Here is a 24,617-nt window from a genome sequence, read left to right on the forward strand (position 1 = left end):
CTGGATTTCAGTCTTTATTACTTTTGGAAAATCCTTAGCCTTTATTTTTTAAAATTTGCCTCTCCTCCATTCTTTCTTTCTGGAGCTCCAGTTATTTTCATGTTAGTCTTTTTAATTTTAACCTCTGTCTTTTAACCTTTTATATTTTTTAATCCATTTGTCTCTTTTTTTTGCAATCTGGGTAATTTCTTCAGCTCCATTTTAGAATTCATTAATTTTCTTTAGTCTGTTGTTAAATCTCTCAAATTAGGTTTGTTTCCAACAGTTTTTCATTTCTGAAGGTTCTATTTTTCATCATGCCTGGTCCTTTCATAGTGTCTCATTGCTTACTTATTTTCATGACTCTACTCTTTAATTCCTTAGATATTTAGTATATCATTATTCTATTTTGATAATTCTATTCCTTGGAGCTGTGTTTCTGCTGATTCTCCCCTGTGGTTTGTTGATCTTAGATACTGAGTTCCTATTTGGTTAATCTGAACTGTGTTTGCTTTTCTTCAGAAAGGACTTAAATTTGCTTCTGCCAGGAGCCACGGAGAGCATTGTTTTGTTCATTTATTTGCATGTGCATGTGTATTCCCATTTATTTTCTGCCTGGTGATTTCCCTTACCGCCTGAGAGTTCAGCAGTGTATTAAAAAGTATGTTTTTTTTGTGTGTGTGTGTGTGTGTCCAGGAACTAGTTGCTTTATAACAGATAGACTCTTCAGGAAGTTAAGCCCTAATAAATTCTTTAGTTGGGGAAAAGTTTCAACTGTTGGGTAAAATTAGATTTTCAAGAGTAGGCTCTGCATATGTTGGATATTATAGAAATAAGCTAGGTTTCTGATCCAGTAAATAAAATCAACACTCAATAAACAAGGGGTTGATTATTCACTTTGTGGGAGAATTAGCAGTGGAAAGTTTTGGTTGCCAGGTACATCAAAGGTTCCATTTATGACTGTTCATTTCTGAACAGAGAAAACAAAAATGAAGCCAAAGCATTTTGAGTAACTACTGGAGATCAAAGTGAACTAAGATAAACTGTCTGGAACTATTACAGAAATTGGTGGGGGGAAATAGAATTTAACTGAGCAAAAATTCTACTTTGCACACTCTCCAGGAAACACAATTAGTATGTTTCATCTTAGACAAAAACTGTTCTAAACAAGGTGTTTTGTTTTTGGTTAATCCTACCATGTTTCTCTGGTCAGGTCCTCTTTCACTTTCTCCAACAATTACTTTTTTTTTTTTTTTTTAATAAATTTATTTATTTATTTATTTTTGGCTGTGTTGGGCCTTTGTTTCTGTGCGAGGGCTTTCTCTAGTTGCGGCGAGCGGGGGCCACTCTTCATCACCGTGCGTGCAGGCCTCTTCACTATCGCGGCCTCTCTTGCTGCGGAGCACAGGCTCCAGACACGCAGGCTCAGTAGTTGTGGTTCACGGGCCCAGTTGCTCTGCGGCATGTGGGATCTTCCCAGACCAGGGCTCGAACACGTGTCTCCTGCATTGGCAGGCAGATTCTTAACCACTGTGCCACCAGGGAAGCCCCCAACAATTACTTTTAAACTTCTCCTCCCTCTTCAACCCTCAGGGCCAAAACAACTTCCTTCCCTGTCACTCTCAACAGATGGCATTGACTACTTTTCTACGAAGGGTATAGACAGCATCAGAAGAGAACTTCCACACCTTACATCACCAGGAGTAAATCCTCCCCTCATTGGCCCCTATTCTTTTCTCCTAATTTTAAAAGACAAGCTGGCACTCCTCCTCACTAAAGCCACCTGTTCTCTGGACCTCATCTCTTCCCACACCTTCTAGGACTTTGATCTTTCTCTCTCTCTCTCTCTCTCATCTTCAACCACTCCAGGTCATCTTGTTCTTTTCCAGAAACATTTAAAACAGGCTCAGGTCAGAACCATGGGAAAAAAATAACCAGCTCTCCTTCTAACCCCCTTTATCTACAATCCTCTCTTCCCCCACTTCACAGCCAAATCTCAAAAGAGTATCTAGAACTAGCCTCCATTTCCTTACTTCTCACTTATTCCCAATCTTGATTGTATCCCCAACATTCTATTGAAATTCTTACCCTAAAGTTTCTATATTTCCAAATTCTGTGGACATTTATCAGTCTTCACCCTACTTGACTTCTCCATAGGATTCAACACTGTTTCACACACTCACGTGAGCGCACACACACTCTCTTACACTTCTTTAGCCTTTATTTTAAAATGTCAATTATAAAGAGGGTCAACAGTGTTTAGTTGAATGTTGTTGTATTTCTCTCAATACCAACTTATTTACTGTAAGCTTATTACTTATAATAATTACTACTCATTATTAGTATTATAAGCATGTTAGTGTAAATTAGACTTTGGATTTATTTATACTTTATATTTGAATCAAGACCTTATATTGATGAAAAAAACTACACACATAAGTAGGTTATATTATTTCTGAATTTCATCTTAGGTTAATGAAGGAATTTTCAACATATTTGCTAGAAAAAGTTGGTGCTAGTCTGGTGGGATTGAGAGTTTCTGCTCTAGTGATGCCAACTTCCTCTTTTTAAAGAGATCCAGGGCAAGTGGGCTTCTGTACATCCAAGGGTCCCCCTTCATCGCTTTTGAAACAGATTCAGCTTTTCAAGTAGCTGAATGATAATTCTTCTCTTTAACTAATATGAGTTATTTTGGTCGCTCTTTAGTTCTTATGTGAACTACCAAAATAATGGATACTTTTTCATTGATTTTATCACTTCTTTTTAAACTTAACTCTCCCAGCATTATGTGTGGGAGGATGCAGAGTAGAAAAACAAACCTTCGAGCACAAGATTTTTTTGTTCTTTTTGAAAATTATTTGTTGTGAAGTTTTTTTCTGGCCATGTTTCTTATTTTGGAAAACTCTTTTCATGGGCTCAAAATGGCAAAGTCATCTTTTGGTTATTGTTCCCAAGAAACGGTTTTTAGTCACTAGACTGCTTCCTGCATGTAGGTTTCCTTTTTATTTCCCAGTACAGGAAGACATTTCTGGTTGCTTCAGTAGAAAAGCTTGACTGCATGACAGGTGGGTGTTCTGTGAAGAGTTCCTGTTTTCCTGATGGACCCAGGGCTGATGTGTGGGTCTACCTGGAGGCATCCTACACGGAGCACACAGAGTGCAAGGCTGTAGCTCTGGTGGAGTGTTTTCTCCCTCTGCCTTTAAGAGAACAAGGGGCTTGCAGCAGCATCCGCAGTATACAGAGGCATATCTCACCAGGGCAGCCAGGGAACCAGAGTCCAGAGGAAGCTTAATGGGGCAGAGATGCACTGGTCTGTGGGCCATAGACTATAGCACAGCAGAGACAAAGGAAGCTGTCTAAGCCCTTGTTACTCTGTCTGAGGATCAATACCATGTGTGTAACCTGGGAGCTTACTAGAGATGCAGTCTCGGGCCTCATCCCTGACCCATGAATCCAAACCTGTGTTTGAACAAGATCCCTGTGCAACTCCTGAGCGCATGATAGTTTGAGAGGCACTGCTGCTCTAACCTACATTAAAGCCACAGCCTTCAGACCACAGCACAGACACTGCTCCCTCCAGGAAGCCTTCCTGGTACTCCTTTCACATACCCTGGCACTTCGTCACCTGGATCTCATCCATCTCCTTACTGGCCTTGTCTCTGCAGGTCTGCGTGTCCCTTCCTCAGAGGTGAGCTCTAGCCCAGATCATTCTGTGCTCACTTTGCACGCTGCCTGACTCAGAGCACGCTCCAATCAGAAGGCTCACCGGGCCAATGAACACATGAATGGGCAGGTGATCAGTGCAACAGAAATAAAAGCCTGACATTCACGGGAAGTTAGGTGTTTATTTTTGCTGCTTCTCCGACAAGCTCTACCAGGTAAAAACAAAACACACAAACAGTTCCAATAGCATCGATTTTCAACGTTCAACCTCAGACCACGGCCTTTAGGGTTTCCAGAGCACTTTGGTTCAGGCACTTTTGTACCCAGCGGCACACAGAATTTCCCAGGCTGTCAGGGCGTGACTTGCTCTCGTGGGGGTGCTGTTGCCAGCTGCCTGATGAGGTAGGGGAGGGCAGCAGCGGACACCAGGTCAAGGCCACGCACACAGCCCACCCGGCCTTTCATGAGCTGAGTGTCCAGTTTGGGGGTGGCCGGGTCCTCTGCTGCACCTGTCCCCACCTGAGGAGCACCTGCAGCAGGGAGTGGGCGGGGAAGGGACGGGGGGCACATTAAACTTCGCTCTGTATCAGCATCTTTGGTACAAGGAAACAGCCTGGGCCTGGGGAGGGCCGGAGAAAAAGCGCAGCCAGTACTGACCGGGCTTGATAATCCTTGGTGGGTCCCAGGTGCCCATGTTCTCCCTGCTTCCTATCGGCAGGAAACCGATGGGCCCTCATTTTGTCAAGCAAATGCTGACATGTCTGCTTTGCCTGCCTCCTTTCCAGCAAGCTTCTCTGAGGCCAAGGCTGCCACTCCACCAGGGCCCATCTGGGAAGCAAGCTTGGGCTGCTCAGCCTTTGAGCTGCAGATGGAAAACATCTGCAGGAAGCAGGCAGCTTTGCCTGCACGGCCTTGCCTCCGTCCGTCACTGGCCCAATGAGATATGCTTTCACTTGGCTCTTTTTTTTTCCCTTTTCGCTAAAGGACCCTAATGTGCTTCACAGCCATGAGCTAGTGCAGTCTCTGCGGGGAGGCAGGCGCATCCTCTCCTGTGGCGCTCTTGGGTCAGCTTTTGCCAGCTGACTCTATTCCATCCTAAGATGCCCTCTGGCCCAGGAGACCTAAGAACATAAGCGTGACCAATACCCCCATCCTGGGTACGTCTCACCGATGTCCTCCATCAAGGCCGCACCCCTTTGTGTTCAAAGATGACACATCATCCTGATTCTGCCATGGGTTGGGGGCTCAGCCGAGAACAGCTGATTCTCTCTACAGGGGAAATAAAAACAGTTTCAGTGTGAATCGGTGAGGGATGGCGTGTGATTCAAGGATACATGTCCTGCAGGCTCTTGTGCTTTGGAGCAGCAGTGTTGCAAATCTGTGGCTTTGGAGGAAAAGACCCTTCCAGCTATTTTGAAACATAACCCTGAATTAGGAGGAACTTGGAGCCAGTGTGGTTTTCAGGGTGCTCGGAAGGCAGGCTCTCTGGCCGGTAGCAGCAGAAGATAGTTGAAGAGGTCCCCAGTGTCCTTCCACAGAGCCAGTTCAGTGAGGACAATCAACCTCCAGCCCCCCGGAGGGGGTCCCAAGAAGGGCGGGGCTGTCACGCTGAGCGCTCTGGGTCTTGTCTTCCCCTCCCCCTGAACCAACTTTTAAAGGGTCTGCTCGAGGCCTTCCTGGGAGACATTCAAACTCATGATTTACAAGGTGAGAAGGCACAGAGGTTTAAAGAACGGTCATCACCAACTTAAAGGGAGGAAAGAAATTACACTTGTTCTCAAGACAGGGTTCATTAGTGGTTCTGGCAAGGAGGTGACTTCATCACTCCCACAGGAGGATCAATTTGCAGCTGCCGTGGTGACTTCTGACTTTCAGGAAAAGATCTCCCGGCTCCGGGAGAATTAGGGGGAGCAGGCTCAGCTCCAATCCCTCCCCATTCCCACCCCCCAACCTGGCAAAGGAGGGGCCTTCAGGTGGCACCCAGGACAGACACAGGCTCCCCCCCAGTGCCCTCAATCCCGCCTGGCCTCCTGCTGCAGCCAAAGAAGGAGCTGCACCCCCTGCTCACTGGTGACTCGTCAGCCCTGTGCACCCAAATTGGGCTCCAGGCAGAGCTCCTGTCTGTCCTGCCACCTCAGAGCCCCAGTTCTGCAAAAGCCTTGGGAAAGTAGCAAAAAGGGGCAGGCAGGGAGGTGCACAAATGGATGGAATCCATAAAAGTGCAAGCCTCTGTCTGCCTTTTCTGTGCAAAAAGTCTGTGCATCTCTCTGTAACTGTCACAATAGTGTGAGCTGCTGTTCTCCTAACATCTGACACTTGCTTTTAAATCTACAGGTTGAAATCTCAGGGACTCAGCTTTTTAGCTAAGTAAGTGTAATTGCAAATCCTGTTATATATATGAAATACATATGGACATACATATCACACACAGGTGTGTCATTCTGAACATTACCACACACGTCCCGGGACTTCAGACCTCATCCCACCCATCTGTGTGTGATTCTGTTGTCCTGCATGATCAAGGCGAGAAGTCCTGAGAGACTCTGGGCACTGTCCTGCCTGTGTCTCGCTTCCGGAGCTGGTGCAGGCACACCTCACACATGGCTTGTCTTCTGGGCCAGGGCGCGGTCCACTGGCAGCGTGAACTTGACGCTGTCCTTCTCCCAGCCCCTCCGGATCTTGGAGAGTCTGCGGCGGAAGCAGGGCAGGAGCAACAGGCCTTTGGCCAGGATGACAGCACAGGGCACCAGCAGGGTGAGCGTGAAGGTGGGGGGCAGGTAGAACTTGTAGCGACTCTCCTCGAAGGCGCGGGTCCAGCCGTAGGTGAGCGTGTGCAGGGTGCTCAGCACCAGGCCCACAAAGCCCAGCGTGGACTGCCGGAGAAAAGAAGGCTGGAATGAGGGTCAGGGTGAGGATGGACACGGCGATCCCACCAATGGCTTGTCTGCTTCCTTGGCAGAGGGGAAGGAGGGAGGGCAGCCTTAGTAGGGCTCTGGGTTCAAATCCCAGCCCCGTCACTCACTCTCTGTGTGATCTTATTACCATCTAAACTCTCTGAGCCTCAGTTTCCCCAAGAGGACAATGCTCATACGTCAAAGTATATAAGGATTCGTTGATTCATAAGGATTCTATAAAATAACAGTGCTTGGGGACTTCCCTGGTGGTGCAGAATCCGCCTGCCAAGGCAGGGAACACGGGTTCGAGCCCTGGTCCGGGAGGATCCCACACGCCACAGGGCAACTGAGCCCGTGCGCCACAACTACTGAGCCTGCCACAACAACTGAGCCCCGCGAGCCACAACAACTGAGCCTGCGCTCCGCAACAAGAGAAGCCACCGCAGTGAGAAGCCCGCGCACCACAACGAAGAGGAGCCCCCGCTCGCCACAACTAGAGAAAGCCCTGCGCAGCAACAAAGACCCAACGCAGCCAAAAATAAATAAATAAATATATTAAAAAACAAAACCAAAAAAACCCAATGCTTTTCCCCAAACTGTATTATTCATACCTCTGGCGGCTGCAAAAGGACTCAAGATGGAATTAACTGTAAAGAAGTTTCAAAACATATCACTAGTTTTGTGTATCTTTTCATGTGTACAGAGTAATGTGTCTGCTATAGCATATCAAAATCATAATTTCACAGATAATATGTGGCATAAGATACAGCCAGGTAAAAAGTGAGTGGATCTTAAGTTGGTTTAAAGATAAACACAAAGGAAAAATTTACTTGGCACATGGATTTGGCACCAATAGTGAAGTGACTCACAAGGGCTTGCAGGCTAGCTGTCCTGACACTGTATATAAAGCCCGCAGCGTCACATGGATGCTTTCTGTGGGTGCTGGTCCCTCACCTCCTGCCCATGCTCTGTGCTATGAACGCCCCAGGTACAAACCCCGCCAGGATTACTGTCCTGCCCGGAAGGAGATTAGTGATTCTGGGGAGATCAAGACCGTCCCAGATCCAAATGGAAATGCTCCAAGCCGTCGTACAGCAGAGCATCTTGCCCCTTGAGCCAGGTGTGGGCTTCTGTGGGTCACTTCCAGCCATGAGCACCTCCTCGTCACCCCAAGTGCTAGACAATCATGACTTTCTATGGGAAGAGTGATGTGAAAATAGCCAGGAAGTGATGATCTGTAACTCTAGCCTCTGGGAAGCTTTTGCATGTAGGGTTTCTTGCAAACTACAAATGATGCCTTCCGGATTCCACTGCTGGTGCTAGTCTCAACTGACACTGTGACCCTCGGCAAGTTGCTTAATTAGCTTCAGTGAGAAGGGAGTGATGACAAAAGTAAAGTCAGAATTGTAGGGAAAGTGCTGTGTAGCTGCAGCATTCTCCAGCCCCCAGACCTGGCAGGCAGTGGGGCGGAGCTGAGGGCAGCCAGGGTTAGGACTTCGTGGAGGGTCGAGAGGAGGGGCACAGGGCACCAAGAGATTCCGGGCGGGAGAGACCCGTGTTTATTACACGAGGAATGAAGACGGCAGTGACCCATCAAGCAATGGACACATTTGCGTTTTCTCCAACGAGACACTGCAAGGCTTTAACTGAAATGTGGCAGGCAGCATGACGATACCTCAGGGTGCGCTTTACGGGTTGGTTTTGAGCTTTCCACAGAGAAACTGGAATCAGGCCTCCTGGATTTCCTTCCAGCCCAGCTTGTCAGCATCAATCCAGGGGCTTGGCTGAGGGACACTGTCTTGTTTGCACTCCCCCCAGACACGGCTCTCAGTGGGTCTGAGTCTGCTGCCGTGCCTCATTCTCGCTCCTCCCCAGCACGGGGGACACTTTGCTGCTTCCACCTTCTCCAGTGTAAACACCAGGGTGGTGAACCTCAGTAAGTGGAAGCACATGGTTCAGAAGAGTTGTTTGTAATGTTTTACTAAAAATAGTAATGGCTATACATACAAGTTCATAGACAGGTTCACAGTATAACATTTTTGACCCTAAACAAAATACTAGCTGCCAAATGATCCCCAGTCTCTATCCTTCCTAGCCATCTCTGGTTCCCTTTGGCTTTGTGACCACTTAAGGATCTTTTTCTTACATCCTTAACAACTTCCTGGCTCAGCACAGCCTGTTGGGAAAGGCCATGGTTGGCTCTATGCTACTACCCACAGCTACTTCCCGTGTCCTGTGCAAACGGTCAGCCCCCAAATGGAAGCCTCTTTGACTGTGAGTCACGTGTAACCAAATCCTTGTCACCTCCAGACGTGTCTATCAAGCTTCCAAATCTCGTAGCAACTTCTGAACCACACCAACTTTTTCTAAGTTCTGATCTATTGATAATGAAGACTGGGGTTAAAAAAGTCCCCAGCATTGAGAAAATATTTGGGATTAATATCCAGACTATATAGAGAACTCTTAAACTCAACAACAACAAAAACAAACAACCCAATTCAAAAATAGGCAAAGGACTTGAATAGAAATTTCTCCAAAGAAGATATCTGAATGGCCAATAAACACATGAAGAGATGCTCAACATCGCTCATCATCAGGGAAATGCAAATCAAAATCACTTCACACCCATTAGGATGGCTACTATTAAGAAAACAAGTGTTGGCGCAGAGGTGGAGAAATTAAAACCCTTATGCACTGCTAGTGGGGATGTACAAGGGTGCAGCTACTATGGAAAATGGTATGGAGGATCCTCAGTGAATTAAAAATACAATCACCATGTGCTCCAGCAATTCCACTTCTGGTATACACCCAAAATAACTGAAAGCAGGGTCTTGAAGAGTTATTTATACACCCATGTTCACAGCAGCAGTATTCATAATAGCTCAAATGTAGAAGCAGCCCCAGTGTCCACTGACAGATAGATAAGCAAAGTGTAGTATCTCTCTACAATGGAATACTATTCAGCCTTAAATAAGAATAAACTTCTGTCACAGGCTACAATATGGATGAACCTTGAGGACATGACGCTAAGTGAAATAAGCCAGTCACAGAAAGACAAGTACTGGATAATTCCACTGATATAAGGTGCCTGTATGAGGTAGTGAAAACCACTGGGCCAGAATGTAGAACGGTACTTGCCAGAGGCTGGGAGAAGAGAGGAGTGGGGGGTTAGTGTTTAACGGGGAGAGAGTTTCAGTTCTGCAAGCCGAAAAGAGCTCTGGAGATAGAGATGGTGGTGATGATTGCACAACACAGTGAATATACTTAATATTACTGAACTGCACACTTCAAAACGGTTAAGGTGATAAATTTTGTGATGTTACTTTACCACAATAAAAAAAAATTGGGGGGAGGAAAGGCCCCAGCACTGACCGTCAGGAATAAATCTTGAACTAGCCTGAAAACCACCTTGTTATTCCCCAACCAGCGTCCAAGTCCCAAACTGTTGCTCCCCTTACTCAGGCGAATTTACTGGGCTTTGCTGACATGGCTGGGACGTGCCTTTTTACGCCTGAGAGTTTAGCGGCCTGAGGCATGGTTTTCAAATCTGGCTACATGGTAAAATCATCTGGGGAGCATGGGGAAAATCTTAATGCCCAGGCACCGGTCCCAGAAAATCAGATTAAATTGGATAGGGGTGGAGCTCAGGCATGGTAGCTTTTATAAGCTCAGAGATGATGCTGACATGCAGACAGGACTAAGCCACTAATTTAGGAGAGTCTTATCACCTGAGCCCTTCTAACTTCAGGTTGAGAAGTCTTCAAGGTCCCTCTGCCCAAGGTCCCTCTGTCTTCTGTTCCTTAGACAAAGACCCATCAAGGGCCTGAAAGGGCTCACACCCTGCACCGTGAAGCTCTCCCAGATGCTGCAGCAGTGAGAAGCCACCCAGGCCTCGGAACTGAGTCCTGGTGGCCCCAGAAAGGCCTTAGCACCTCCCTCAGTGACATGCCCTGCGGCTCCAGTGTTTGGCCCATGTTCACCACTGTCCCCTGCCCTAATCTGGAGAGTGATGGACTGTGCTGGGCAAACAAGACACGCCCTGGGAGAGTATGAAGACCTGCTCCTGCCCATATATCCTCTCCCCTTTGCCATCCAGAATCCCATGGTGACTCCAGATGGCAGGAGGCCCCAAAGGCCAGCCAGTAACAAAGGGCCTTCTGACTTTCCAATCCCAGTGGGAAGCCTGGATGATTCCAGCAAGTTCGTTTCCCTAAAACCCTCTCTCCTCGGGAACAATTTTAAAAATCCCAGAACAGTCAAAGGAAGCCAAAAGAAAGGGAGGCATCGTCATGGGGCGATTCATAACGCCCACAACAAGCTGGGGCCATTTTTATTATATGTAAGCTTGTTAGCAAAAAAGAAACAGCCAGGTTGTTGGTGGCTGCTGCTGGTGCTCAATTACTGTGGCGGGAAGGGGCTTTGGACAATCGCTCACAAAGCTGGGGTCAGAACAGGGCTCTGTTATTATCTCAGGCCGGTGGCTGGAGTGCGCAAGGCCACAGGAAGCTCCTCTAACAATGGGGCAGAACCAAGGTTAGGAGCCAAACACTAATTTCTCTGTCCAGGGGAGCTGCACCGACCTGGGTATCTGGCGATCTGACAATGTTTAACTGGCCTAATTAGGAGCAGTTAGCACAGCCGAAACCAAACCAAAACAACAGCAACAAAAACACCCAGACAAACAAAACCCCAAGTTAAAAACTTCGAAAACAGCCTCAGGAACAAAAGGATACACGTAAGCACAAGTCACGTCTGTGGAATCCACACCCTGTTTTGATGGCTTTCTAGCTCAATAAATCATTACAGACCCAGGGGTCAGGCCAGGAGCACTGAGAACCACGGTGTCTCCACAGCCACTTTCTAAGCCCTGGTGACCTGTCGCAGTCATTCGTGGCTGGGAAAGGAAATGGGGTCCAGGTATCTCCTTGTCGTAAAGCAGTGCTCACCTTACAGGGGGAGGTTGCAGCTCACCTCAAAACCTGTACAGCCGGGGCTTCCCTGGTGGCGCAGTGGTTGGGAGTCCGCCTGCGGATGCAGGGGACACGGGTTCGTGCCCCGGTCCGGGAGGATCCCACATGCCGCGGAGCGGCTGGGCCCGTGAGCCATGGCCGCTGAGCCTGCACATCCGGAGCCTGTGCTCCGCAGCGGGAGAGGCCACAACAGTGAGAGGCCCACATACCGCAAAAAAAAAACCCCAAAAAACAAAAACCTGTACAGCCACTATTGGGTGCGTGTATACATGTCCTCAACACAGATCCTCCCAATGACTACAGGAGGTGGACACAGACAAGACAGGACACAGATGCTTGGAGATGCTAAGGAACTGTCTAGTGGTGCAGGGCTGGTAAGTGGTGGTCTTGGGACTGAAACCCAGGTCTGCTAGCTTCACAGCCTGTGTCCCCCACCCCAGAGATTGTCACATACTGCATCACGTGCACTTAAGTCACCCAAGGAGCCTATAAAAACAGACTCTAGAGCCAACCCCGGGCATCTGAGTCCACAGGTCAAGGATAGTCCTGGGTATCTGCATTTCTCCAAGAGCTCCGTGACTTCAAACTTTTTGATGGCGGCTCACATTAAGAATCACATTTTCATTACTGCCCAGTACACAATGAAGTATGCCCACATATGTATATATAACTACTGAATTGATACAACTGAAAAAATGTCTGTGCGTAGAACATGTAAAGAACTCTGACATTTTTGGAGACGTTCTACTCTATTTCATGTTTAAAAAGCTTGTTGTGGGCTTCCCTGGTGGCGCAGTGGTTGAGAGTCTGCCTGCCGATGCAGGGGACACGGGTTCGAGCCCTGGTCCGGGAAGATCCCACATGCCGCGGAGTGGCTGGGTCCGTGAGCCATGGCCGCTGAGCCTGCGCGTCCGGAGCCTGTGCTCCGCAACGGGAGAGGCCACAGCAGTGAGAGCCCCGCGTACCGCAAAAAAAAAAAAAAAAAAAAAAAAAAAAGCTTGTTGTGGTCCACAAAATTGATTTCATGACCCACCAACAAGTGTCAACTGCAGTTTACAAACACTGCCCCGGACCATTCTGCGGCTCCGGGTGGGAGTCTCTTGCCTGTCTCTTGCTGCCTCCTACTGACTCAGAAATGGGTGGCTTTAGTCAGAGATCATAGAAATGTGGCTACATGCCCCGAGAATCACAGCAAATTGCTTTGTATTTTTCTTTTACACGTAATCTTGCACAGTGGCTCACAACACATCTGTAGGGAACTAACTCCATTTTACAAGAGTGTAAAGTGAGGCTCGGGGAGCACACGTGACCTGCTAATGGTTACAGAGCTGGGATGTGCCGGTTCCTCCTCTGTATCAGCACTCCAGGGAGATAGAGCATTTGTGAACAGAATGTCGGCATTTGATTTCCTCAGTAAAACCCTGTCTTTCTACCCATCTCTCGGCTTTCCACCCCCTCTTCTTGCAGCAGCATAAGGACTTTCCTACTTGTATTTCGACTCTTCAGTATGTAAAGTAGAACAGCTGCTGAGTCCCAGTCAGCTTTTGCTAACAAAACCAAATTCCCCGGCTTTCTCTGGCAGCTGGAGCTGGGGCTTCTAATCTACAGCTGCTTAAGGGAGCAACTTTCCGGTGAGGGGAGCAAACTGCAGTCTGTTTTAGCTGTGGATAAACTATGCACCCCAGCGTACTCCAGGCAGGAACACGAAAATCCCAGATTTGGGTGTGCGACACGTGAGGATTAGTGGCAGATAAATAAAATTCTTTCTTTCCCCTTTTGCTGGCATGTGTCAGGCCTGAGCACGCCTCCAGAGACCTTCTGAGATGAGCAGAGCCAGTGAGATTCAGAAACAGACACACTTAAAAAAAAACCCAAAACCCCACAACTATCTTTTGTTCTAGGGTACGCATGCATCCCCAATGGGGGATAATTAATTTGGATTACATAAGAGCTCGGCCCTGTTGGTGTCCCTCTTGGAACCCCGTACTGTGTCCTTGCTGCATAGAGAAGATATGGGACAGATTTTTTGTTGACATCGGGGGTGGGTGTGATATCTGTTCCCAGCCCTGATACCATATGGATAGCAGAACCCAGTATTGGCACCCATCAGTGGAGGGGGTGGGTTAATCTGCCAGCACCTGGGGGCTGACCACGTGCTCTGTATGGAGAACAGTGGGAGATGCCAAAGGAATGTAAAAAATGTCCCTGTCCCAGTGGTCCTTATAATGAAAACGTGGCTATACCTGTCTTGTTCCCTCTGGCATCCCAGGTCTAGCATGACGCTGGGCATGCAGTATGTGTTCAATAAACACTGAGTGAATAAATGCATAAAGAACCTTTGCCACTAGTAGTATCTTCCAAAGTGTGTTCTGTGGAGTGTAGACAGTGAAAGAAAAATGGGGGCGAGGTGGGGGGAGGGAGGACGCTAATACTGAAATAAGTCTGCTTAACAAGGTTTGCTTGTTGTAGACAGTACTTGATGTGCCAAAGTGCACTGTGACTCGCTGAGCGGGAAGCAAATCTTTTCCCAGATTTATTTGACTCTACATGTCCTTTTTAGTACGAATGGTGTCCTTTGGGAAATGCTGTGTTTTATTTCCTATAAACTGAAGGTCCTAATTTCACCTCCCATCCACCCTGCATGAATCAAGAGGTTAAAGGAGGGCTTCCCTGGTGGCGCAGTGGTTGAGAATCTGCCTGCTAATGCAGGGGACACGGGTTCGAGCCCTGGTCTGGGAGGATCCCACATGCCGCGGAGCAACTGGGCCCATGAGCCACAACTACTGAGCCTGTGCGTCTGGAGCCTGTGCTCCACAACAAGAGAGGCCGTGATAGTGAGAGGCCCGCGCACCATGATGAAGAGTGGCCCCCGCTTGCCACAACTAGAGAAAGCCCTCGCACAGAAACGAAGACCCAACACAGCAAAAATAAATAAATTAATTAATAAACTCCTACCCCCAACATCTTCTTAAAAAAAAAAAAAAAAAAGAGGTTAAAGGAAACAACAGGGCCGGGTTCAACTGAGGGTGCTGGCTGGGCAGTTCGGCTCACCCAAGGGCTCACTGACTGCCCAGACAGATCAGTGACACGTCCAGTGACTGCGTATTATGGGATTTTGTTTGGGAAGCCCAAGAATTGTAGATACTGAGAATGTGTAGTCTAGGGTTCAGCATTCTGCTGTCCGATTTTTACACATGCCTAGATCTGGCATCCCTCGGTGTCACAAGGATGAGCTCGTCTCAGGCAGCCCCTTTATCAGGAGACTTGGGTGAGCCTGCCAGGCTTGGGGAGGCCCGGGCACCTGACTGAGCGGTTCTGTTGCACAGATTGCGAAAGCCCAGGCGGCACGTGGGTGGGAAGGTGCTTGCACAGGAGAGGCAGGGCCAGGGCCACGCCGAGGCTCACCAGCAGGGACAGAACCCCTTTACCTGAACAAAGCTGAACTCCCTCCAGCTGAGTGAGTTTGCGATGGATGGCAGTGAGGTGACGGCCAGCAGGGACAGCGTGCCGAAGGCCAGCACTCCCAGGGACAGGTAGATCTCCATCCGCCAGACTTCCTCCTCGATCCAGAGGTGACTTTTATTGGTCAAGACCTGGTGTGGATGGAAAGGAAACACTGTGGCCAAGGTAGATGCCCTGGGATTTGGGCGAGCAAGGAATTCAGGACGGGAAACACGCAGTAACGACCAACACGCCCACTTTCCACTCTGTGTAACGTGTGTCTGGCTCTGTTTTAAGCACTTCTCAGGTATCAGGTCCCCTGAGCCTTACAGCAACCCCGTGAGGCAGAGGTCACTATTGTCCCCATTTTCCAGATGAGGGAAATGAGGCACAGAGATCAAGTAACCTCTCCATGGTCACACACAGCTTAGGAGATGGCAGAGCTGAGATCAGGACCCAGGCAGCTGGCTCGGAACACAAGGCTCCTCCCTCCCCACGGCTTACACAAATATGTCCGGGGCCAGTCGACCAGAACAGTCACATAAGCCAAGAGTAAGGAGCCAGAGAATTTGACAAGACATAAAGAACCTTCAAATATGACCATCTCACAAGGTTTTCTGATGCCCAAATCCCCAGCAGGAAGGAGGTGCTCTCTTAACTCAGAATCCCTTCAGCCAGACAGGCTGTTGCCTCTGCTGACTACCTTCCTTCCCAGCCTGTCTCACCCTGGATCCTTGGTCCCCCAAGCTGCCCCTGTCACTGGCTCATATTCCAGATACACATACACCAAACCACTCAACATTTCCTAACCAGCCCCCAGCTCCCATCTTCCCACCCAGCTCCCCATTTCTGACTGAGGAATGTAGCTTTCAGTCAACCACTGCCAGGCAACAGAGGCCGACATCCATTCACCAAGCGGGCCCATGAGCACTTATGAAGCCCCTGGCACACAGTAGGTGCTTATGAAGCACCTACTATGTGCTAGGCCCTGGGCTGCAGAGAGCAAAGATACCTGCCCTCACAGAGTTCTGGAATCCCCCAGTGAGCCCCAGGCACGCACCAATGGGCGAGCTCCTGCAGGCCCAGAGGTTTCTAACCCCTCCCTCCCCGCTCAGAGACCCCTTGCACCTCAGCCCCACCTTCCCCCCTAGCCTGGCCGACGCTCACTCGTACCGTGCACACAAGGAAGAGCTTTTATCAAGATCCTTCTATCAGAACCATCATTTCCGAACTAGACCACACTGCAGAGTTCCTGGAAGTCAAGATGTTTTCTGAGAAATACCAGGAAACGCTGCTGCTTCAATTTTACCCACACAACAAGGAACAGCATTTCCATTAGGAAATGTGACTGGGCTTTAGTAGGTAGGTCTCTGCTTCGCAAAACAGAGTGACTCATACAGGTTTTTGAGAAACTATTTCAGCAGGAGAAAAATAACCCAAGTACAGTTAGAAGATATAATATTAAAAATGGATCTAGTGGTCTGAGCAAAAATGGTTGAAAAGCTTATGAGAGAACGTTGAAAGAAACTGAGAAAATGCCATCCACTGGGTACTTTTCCTGAAATTTGAGAGAAACGAGGGCCTCTGTTCTATTGCAGGGCAGGCTGGCTCTCACTGGTGCCTTTAAGCCACAAAAGGACCAGGAGTCTGGAGACCCAGGTTCTCACCCTGACCATGAGTCCTGTGAGACCTGGGCAACTCCATCTCTGGGCCTCCGTTTCTCCACTGACAGAGGTGGAAGAGGTCACATCTAAAATCCTGTGATTTTGCTGTGTGCCAAATGAACGTCAGCACTAGCGAGAAAGACGGCGCCCTGCATGGGGCAGGGAGGTGTCCCACGTAACTGAGCCCAGAGGAGGCTAACTCACACCTTCCCTGCGCTAACGACGGCCGCTCAGTGGGTCATCCCCGAGTTGTAAGTTGTTTGTTCTTCAAATATACTTCATTAGTCGCTCCTTTCTGCATTTTGGTAAGATCAGGCAGTTAATGTCACAAGTCAGAGCTTGGAACATCTGCTTGCAAAATGTCTTGTTTTTTCCTCTAATATTTCCACTCAGCCGCGACACTGGGAAGGGGTGGGATGCGGAACCTGCATAAGCATCTGGCTCCCGGCCACCATCAGTAGCCTGTGGGAGTCTCACCCAACTGACTGAACTACGGTGCTGTTCTCAGGGCTCCCCAGCGGCCAGTGTCACAGACGGCAAACTGGGACTTAGGTGAACCAGCTCTCCGCTCCCCTAATGATGCTCTCATGTTCAGAGCTAATCAAGCTGGCCACCTTGAGCACGACCAGGACAGTGTTTGTCAACAAGAGATGGAACGCTGCCATCCACGTGTGGGGTTTCCTCTCCCTGTAGGTTGCAAGTGAGAAGGTGAAGGGCTCAAGGGCAGGCGACTCAGAGGTGAGAGTTAGACAGTTCTCTCTGACAGCCTGGACTCGATTTGGGGTGACAGGGCGGAGAAAACGGTGTGTGGGTGAAACCTTTTCTTTGATCTTTATCTTGATTTCGGAGTTTGATCTTGACGTGCGTTCCTAAGGCACCACTGACGGACTTTTGGCTGCGCAACCCTCTCTGGGCTGCTCTGCCCTGTTCATGCCCCCCCGCATCTCCACTCCCCTCCCTGACGAGCCACATCAGCCAGAACTCCGCAGAACAAGGTTCAGCCCCTTTGCCTGACAGGCCTTGCTGTCTGTCTCTGATCCTGTCCTGTGGGAGTGATGGTTGCCTGGCAACCTCCACGGGGCGGGGGGGCGGGGGCTGCCGCCTTAAAGGGCTTTGGAACTCAGGGAAAATTCCCTCACACGGGCCCCTCTGTGCCCTGGTATTTGCATCATGGCAAAACTGTATTAACGTAATATCAAGGAGAGCCTTGGCAGGGCGGAGACTTTGGAGAATGGCAGTCAGAGGGTGGGCAGGGGTTTTGCCTCGTGCTCTAGTGGGGAGGGGGCATTGCCTGCTTCCCCATCCACTGCCTGAAACACCTGCCACCTCCTGGGCAGCAAACACTGCTCCACTCTCTGACGAGCCACGCAGAGCTTCCTGCCCAGCGGGCTGACTCTTCTTAGAAGTAAGAAAATATCAAAGCGCATCAGAAACATTAGCCCTGGGTGAGACCTCCATCTACATCAGGGCCCTGAGGACCAAAGAGGGGTTGTGACTTGCTCAAGGTCAAGATCTTTGTTCCAGTCAGTGATGCTGGAGGACAAGAGTCTAGGGCTCTGGCCTGCAGGCCTCCACGCTACCCCACGCCAGCTAAGGTGAGGGACGAGACTGTCTTATTTCATCCTGTGGCCTCAGGGCCCGGTAGAGTAGAACTCGGAGAATGAATGAGTTCTGAGATCATTTATTCAACTGCTAATTTGGACTTGTTTTCCTGGTAGAAAGCAGTACGGGCACGTATGCTAACACATATATATGGAATTTAAGAAAAAAAAATGTCATGAAGAACCTAGGGGTAAGACAGGAATAAAGACACAGACCTACTAGAGAATGGACTTGAGGATATGGGGAGGGGGAAGGGTAAGCTGGGACGAAGTGAGAGAGTGACATGGACATATATACACTACCAAACGTAAGGTAGATAGATAGTGGGAAGCAGCCGCATAGCACAGGGAGGTCAGCTCGGTGCTTTGTGACCACCTAGAGGGGTGGGAGGGAGATGCAAGAAGGAGGGGATATGGGGATATATGTATACATATAGCTGATTCACTTTGTTATACAGCAGCAACTAACACACCATTGTAAAGCAATTATACTCCAATAAAGATGTAAAAAAAAAAATGAACACGGATTTGGAGAAGACTGGCTGGATCTGGATCCCAGCTCAGCCACTGACTGGCTGAGTGACTTTGCCCAAGTTACTTAAACTCTCTGTGCCTCAGTTTTATCATCTGTAGAATAAGGGTAGAACAGCACCTGCCTTATAGGGATAAGAGTTCAGTGAATTCACACTGGGTATGTAAAGCTCTTAGATGGTACCTGGAACACAGTAAGCTCTTTTTAAGTGTTAGTGACTATTATTTTTTCCCTTCCTCTCTCATTTCCAGCAGGTGTCTTGCTTCTTTGCCTGAAGTCTGGGGTTCCTCCTTTCTCTTATGAAAGCCCAAGCCTGCAGATGAAATGGTGCCAGGTGTCTGGGGGTGGGGAATGACGAGGGCATTTGAGAAGCTGCCAGCAGGGAAGCAGGAACTAGAGTGAACAGGGGCTGAGGTCTGTGGTTCCCAGGAAGTGGCCCAGCCTTGCCTCCTGGTCCTGCTCTGGGAAGTGGTCAGGCCTCCGAGGGGATGGCCACATGGTGGGTGTACCTGGGGAGAGCCCAGCCTCAGTAAGATCCCTGCTTCCCAAGCAAGAACAAAACTGCAGCCTGAACCAGGGGTAGAAGAGAAGTGTCTCATTGGGTGACTAAGTGTTCTAGAGTGGGTAGGACCCACGCACCAGGCCAGAGGCTGAGGACTAGAGGTGGAATTAAGCAGGTTGGGGAAAATAAAGAAAGGCAAGGTTGCTTGCAGACCTGAGCTTGGGACTCGGAATCAGGCCCCGTGAGCTTGTAATCCCAGAGGAAGCATCTGGGGGGATGATTTCTGTGGGTACAGGCGCCAGGGGATGCTGCCTGTGATACCACCTGGTTTGACCCGAAGGCCCTCCGTTCCCAGGAATCCTGCTGGCAAAGAGCACCCTACGGCTTTCCTAAATGAATAATTACTGTGCCCTTCCCCCCCCCCCCCTCAAAAAACACATGCTCCTGCAGCCTTTCCCGTCTCAGGGGATGGCAACTCCATCCCTCCAGGCGCTCGGGCTGAAAACCCAGAGTCGTCCTCCACCACCTCATAAATCCCATGTCTATTACAGCAATTCTGTGTCTCTAGCTTCAGAATATGCCTTCAACACCTTCTTGCCTCTCTGCTGCTCCCAGCCCACTCCAAGCCCCCACGGCCTCTCATCTGGGTTCCTGCACAGCCTCCTAACTGGTTTCCAAGCATGTGCGTTTGATATATATATATATATATTTTTGCGGTACGCGGGCCTCTCACTGCTGTGGCCTTTCCCGTTGCGGAGCACAGGCTCTGGACGCGCAGGCTCAGCAGCCATGGCTCACGGGCCCAGCCGCTCCCCAGCACGTGGGATCCTCCCGGACCGGGGCACGAACCCGTGTCCCCCGCATCGGCAGGCGGACTCTCAACCACTGCGCCACCAGGGAAGCCCCGCGTTGATCTTTGATTGTCTGTTCTCCACCTGGCAGCAGAGTGAGCCAGTTAAAACCCCAGACGGCGCGTCACTCCTCTAGTCAAAACCTTTCCTTGGCTTCAAGTCTAAGGCCCAAGCCGTTCCTCAGCCTTTAAGGCCTCTCTGGTGTGGCTTCCGCCTCCCAGGCCCCGCGCACCACCCCGTCCCCTGGCTCCACGGAGACGACCTCCTTGCCGATCCTCAAAGGTGTCAGGCAGCTCCTGTCCTCCTGTCCTTCCGACCTGGGCTCACACGTCCTCCGCCCAGCCAGGCCTCCCTCACCACCCTTTAATCCTGCACCCCACACCCCGCCCCCGCTGCTTGACTTTCCTCCTTAGCACTTCTCTACCGTCTACGGACCCTCTGTAACTCACAGCTGCACTTTGTCTCCCTGGCTTGGGAGCAGAGCGCGTTTCACGTTCTGCTCGCTGATACGCCAAACCTCGGACAGCAGGATGTGGGCGTGACCCTGTCCGGGCGCCGCCCCCCCGGCGCTGTGATTGGCAGGAAGCAGGCGAGCCCCGTACCTGCTTGATGGCCTGGTTGACCAGCTCGTAGCGGTGCGAGCGGCGCAGCGGCAGGCAGAAGCTGTACAGCGCGTGCAGGGCGGCGCAGAAGAAGCTGAGCAGGCCGATCTGCTTGCGGTGCTGCAGCCAGTGGTCCAGCCAGTCGGGGAAGCGGCGGTACTTGGTGCCGCGGCGCAGCTGCAGGGCCGCCGCCACCACGCCGGGCAGGTACACCAGCGACAGCAGCACATAGGCCACGCAGGGCAGCGTTGTGTTGACCACGGACACAGGCAGCTGGTAGAACTTGTTCTTGCCCTCCTGCAGGTAGGGCTGCAGCACATCCCGGATGAGGTTGTAGGTGTAGAAGAAGACGAAGAGCCCCAGGGCCAGGAGAGCAGGCACCTTCCAGCCTGGGAGGAGGCGCAGGGGCATGGCCTCCACCTCCCGGGCCGAGGCCAGGGACCCCATGTCCACGGGGGTGAAGCCCATGGCCTGCGCCAGCTCCAAGACGGCGCGTTTGGCTTCTGGCTGGTCACTGCAGATGGGCACCTGCGGGGAGGAAGGTGGGGGGGATCAGGAGGGGTCCCTGGAAGGTCAAGCGGGGCCTCGGAGAGCATCTCGGCCAAGCTACTCACAGAGCAGCTGAGGAAACTGAGGCCCAGCAATCTGCCAGGTAAGGGTACGGCTGGAGCACAAGGGGGCCCCGAATCCCGGCCCGGGGCCTTTCCTCGGCTCCCTGTGGGCCCCTAGTCTCTGGCCCAGCAATGCCTGCTACTCAAGGAAAATGGCCAACGCTCATCCAAGAGTGAGCATCTCGCCCAGTTCATTGCCATCAGCATCCACAAGCAAAATGCCCATCTAGGCAGCCCCCGGGGGCCCGTGGAGTAGGTGCCTCAAAGGACTGTGGCCTGCCCTGGGGGGTCGTTCAGCAACTGGGCTTTGCATATGGCCCAGAAAGTGCAACTGTGGCTGCAGCTCCATCCCGCAGTCCAGAAGTGTCCCCTGTGACCATGTCCTCTGGCCCCTCACAGCCCTCAGCCAATACACAAGGCCTTCCACAAGCCAGCCCCAGCCTCGTAGCCCAACGCAGGCCCACTGGTGTCCTCTGATCCCTGAACACTCCATGGGCCTTCCTGACACCGCTGTGGTCAGGTGGTCTACCAACACTGACTCAGCACCCGCCATGTGCCAGGCATTACACATGGGAACCCTCAGCCTCGTCACAAGCCTGCAAGTAGGTACTATTGTCCCCATCTGGGAACATCGTTTGGGAACACTGTTCTTCACCTCTGTGCCTCTGCGGGTTGTCCCCTCGGCTTGGAGCGCCCTTCCTGTTCCCTGTGCCTGACAACGTAAGGCAGGGCAAGGGCCAAGGCTGATCTCGACGTCTTCCCCAGCCAGCCTCCAGCTCTGCGCCCTCCCAGGCCCTGCTACCCTACACTCCCCCGCTGTTCCTTGCCTGTCCAAGTGTAGGAGCCCCAAGATGCGGGCTGCATGGAGGGCCCTCCAGTCAGGGGTGGCTGGGTCTCCCCACAGCCTGGCATGGAGCTGGGCAGAGAAGGCATCTGAGCTGGACTCATTGGTGGAAGTTCTCAAACACATGTGGAGCCTGGCATGCTTCCCTGAGGCAAATACAGGTTGCCTCTTGGCATTAAAAACCACCTTGCCAGGCTTCCCTGGTGGTGCAGTGGTTGAGAGTCCACCTGCCGATGCAGGGGACACGGGTTCATGCCCCGGTCCGGGAGGATTCCACAAGCCGCAGAGCGGCTGGGCCCGTGAGCCATGGCCGCTGGGCCTGTGCGGCCGGAGCCTGTGCTCCGCAATGGGAGAGGCCACAACAGTGAGAGGCCCGCGTACCGCAAAAAAACAAACAAACAAAAAAAACACCTTGTCTTGGTTAGAGCTCTTCTTGCCAACAATAGTATGCGGCAATGGCTGTTTTCTGGAGCCATTTTCCACCCTCAGAAAAACCTGCTGTTGACTATTCTGAGAAATCCACGCAGTTTTTGGAAGCCCCTGGAATAAATGAGATAAAGTTTGGGACATGCCTGCTTCCTTAGGACCTGGCATATGAGTGTGTCACTTTCTTCTTTCTAAGTCCAATCCTAAAAGCAAAATCTCTCTTCTTCTTGACTCCAAATAGTAAAAAGAAATCCATCAACCTTTTCCTCCTTGTCTTCTTGGAAATCAAATTACCATAGGAGAAAGAACGTGATTTCAGGTTCCTATGAACTGGGTTCAAATCCCAGCTCACCAAGCTGTGGGACCTAGTGTAAGTAAGTTCATTAACATCTCTGAGCCTCAGTTTCCTGCTCTGTAAAATGGAGCTTTGCAGTGCTGTGAGAGGAGCTGAGATAATGTACATAAAGACCCTGGTACACCAAGGGCCCTCAGTGGAAGTTAGCCATTTACATTTATTGTTATGGTGACTGGCATTCCTCCAGCACCTACCTGCCTGTTTCCATCCCTTGGGCCGGCTTGCAGGGTCCAGGCAGAGATGACATTGAAGGCCTTGACCACTGTGCAGGTGGGGAAGAGGGAAGCCAGGTACTCAGCATTGGACTCATGGTACCGCAGGTGCTCCTGCTCTGTGGGGTTGCTCACGTCCACCAGGATCTTGCCGGCCAGCTGGTCACTGAGACCACATAGTGTGGAGTAGTGTTCCCGGAACATAGCCACGAAGATGACCTCTGGGGACCCCACTGCCTCCTCCTGGAAAGTCACTTGTGCTGCTGAGGGGAACAACCCAGCCGTGCGTTTGGGATTGCGGCTCCCCACCACCACGCTGAAGCCGGAGCCCACCAGGCGTGTGGCCAGGGAGCGGGCAAAGTCCCCGCTGCCCAGGATGCCCACTTTGGGAACCTCACTGGGGGCCTCAGCAAGGCTGCCATCACTGTCCACCAGGTGGCTGCTGATGAGTGGCTTGTCCATCTCTCCTGATGTTCTCGTGGCTAGAAGAGAAAAGAGGAACTTGATCAGGGGAGGACTTTTGGACTGCCCCTCTCTTTTCCACTGGAGCTGCACGGTGGTCCAATATTCACCCAACAGGGCTTTATGAGTATTAACATGTGCCAGCACGGGGGCACAAGCTGAACAAGACCCAGCCCCTTCCTGAGGAGGACACAGCCTCCAGAAAAGGAGAGGAAAGGACCTCTGTCCTCCATACTCTGTCCGTTGTCCTGAGTTATTTCCTTGGTACAAATTTGCAAGAGTGAGAGTGCTGAGAAAGAAGGGTATGGAATTTCTGTGATCAATGCTATGCAGTGCCATACGTCTTTTCAAAAGGGTTATGTAATGGCCGGTGTTCCTACCCAGGAGTGACCCGACCTCAGCATCACCGGGTTTATCTGATTACCAGGAAGGGTAGACATGTTCCTGTGCTTGTTTACATTTTGCATTTTGGGACGGTATCTCTGATGCTCTTCTTTAAGTAGAGGATGAGCAGCTTAAAGGTAGGGACCTCATCTTATTTGACTTTGGATCTCACCATTTGTCCCAAGGCCTGGCACAGAGCTGGTGTTCAATGTGTGCTGAATGAATGAACACTGAAATCCTACTCTCTGAGGGTGGGATTGGAGTGGGACATGACAGTGAATGGGACCCTAAGATTGGGTGGGTGCCCTGGGAGCTCCTTTACTAAGTCTGAGATATGAGGGGACATGGAGGAAACCCTGGACTTGGGTCACGAATTTATAGTAAACTTGGGTGGGAAAATTATTTGTTTTAATGGTCACCAGCTTCTAACTGAAAGTTGCTATTTTCTTCACGTATGAATGTCAGCAGCAACACAGTAGTATTAGCCTACCTGTGAGTTTGTCACCAATAATGACCAATGTCACATCACAAATTTACTTGTGAAAGAACTCTCCAAATACAATTTAAACTCATCATTAACTTAAAATTATGGTAGGTGGAACACTTAAATACAGAAAGCAAATA

At 50.4% G+C, this 24,617-nt stretch overlaps 1 protein-coding gene across 5 annotated transcripts in view; it reads right to left on the reverse strand.

Annotated features, from left to right (window-relative positions):
- Positions 1–24,617, reverse strand: part of STEAP3 (STEAP3 metalloreductase) — a 103,653-nt gene that overhangs the window by 49,840 nt on the left and 29,196 nt on the right. For 3 of the 5 annotated variants that reach the window (XM_081241552.1, XM_081241553.1, XM_081241554.1), the window contains exons 2-5: positions 23,130–23,629; positions 20,700–21,227; positions 14,935–15,099; positions 3,805–6,515 (exon numbers count right to left, since the gene is read on the reverse strand). In XM_081241552.1, coding sequence (XP_081097678.1) covers positions 6,237–6,515; positions 14,935–15,099; positions 20,700–21,227; positions 23,130–23,629 — 1,472 coding nt within the window. In that variant the 3' untranslated portion in view covers positions 3,805–6,236. Of the gene's footprint in view, positions 1–3,804; positions 6,516–14,934; positions 15,100–20,699; positions 21,228–23,129; positions 23,630–24,617 lie in introns of those variants that run through there. The other 2 variants (XM_081241556.1, XM_081241555.1) reach the window with 1 other exon arrangement.

Source organism: Mesoplodon bidens (assembly GCF_964165515.1).
Source record: "Mesoplodon bidens genome assembly, chromosome: 8".
Taxonomy (NCBI): Eukaryota; Metazoa; Chordata; class Mammalia; order Artiodactyla; family Ziphiidae; genus Mesoplodon; species Mesoplodon bidens.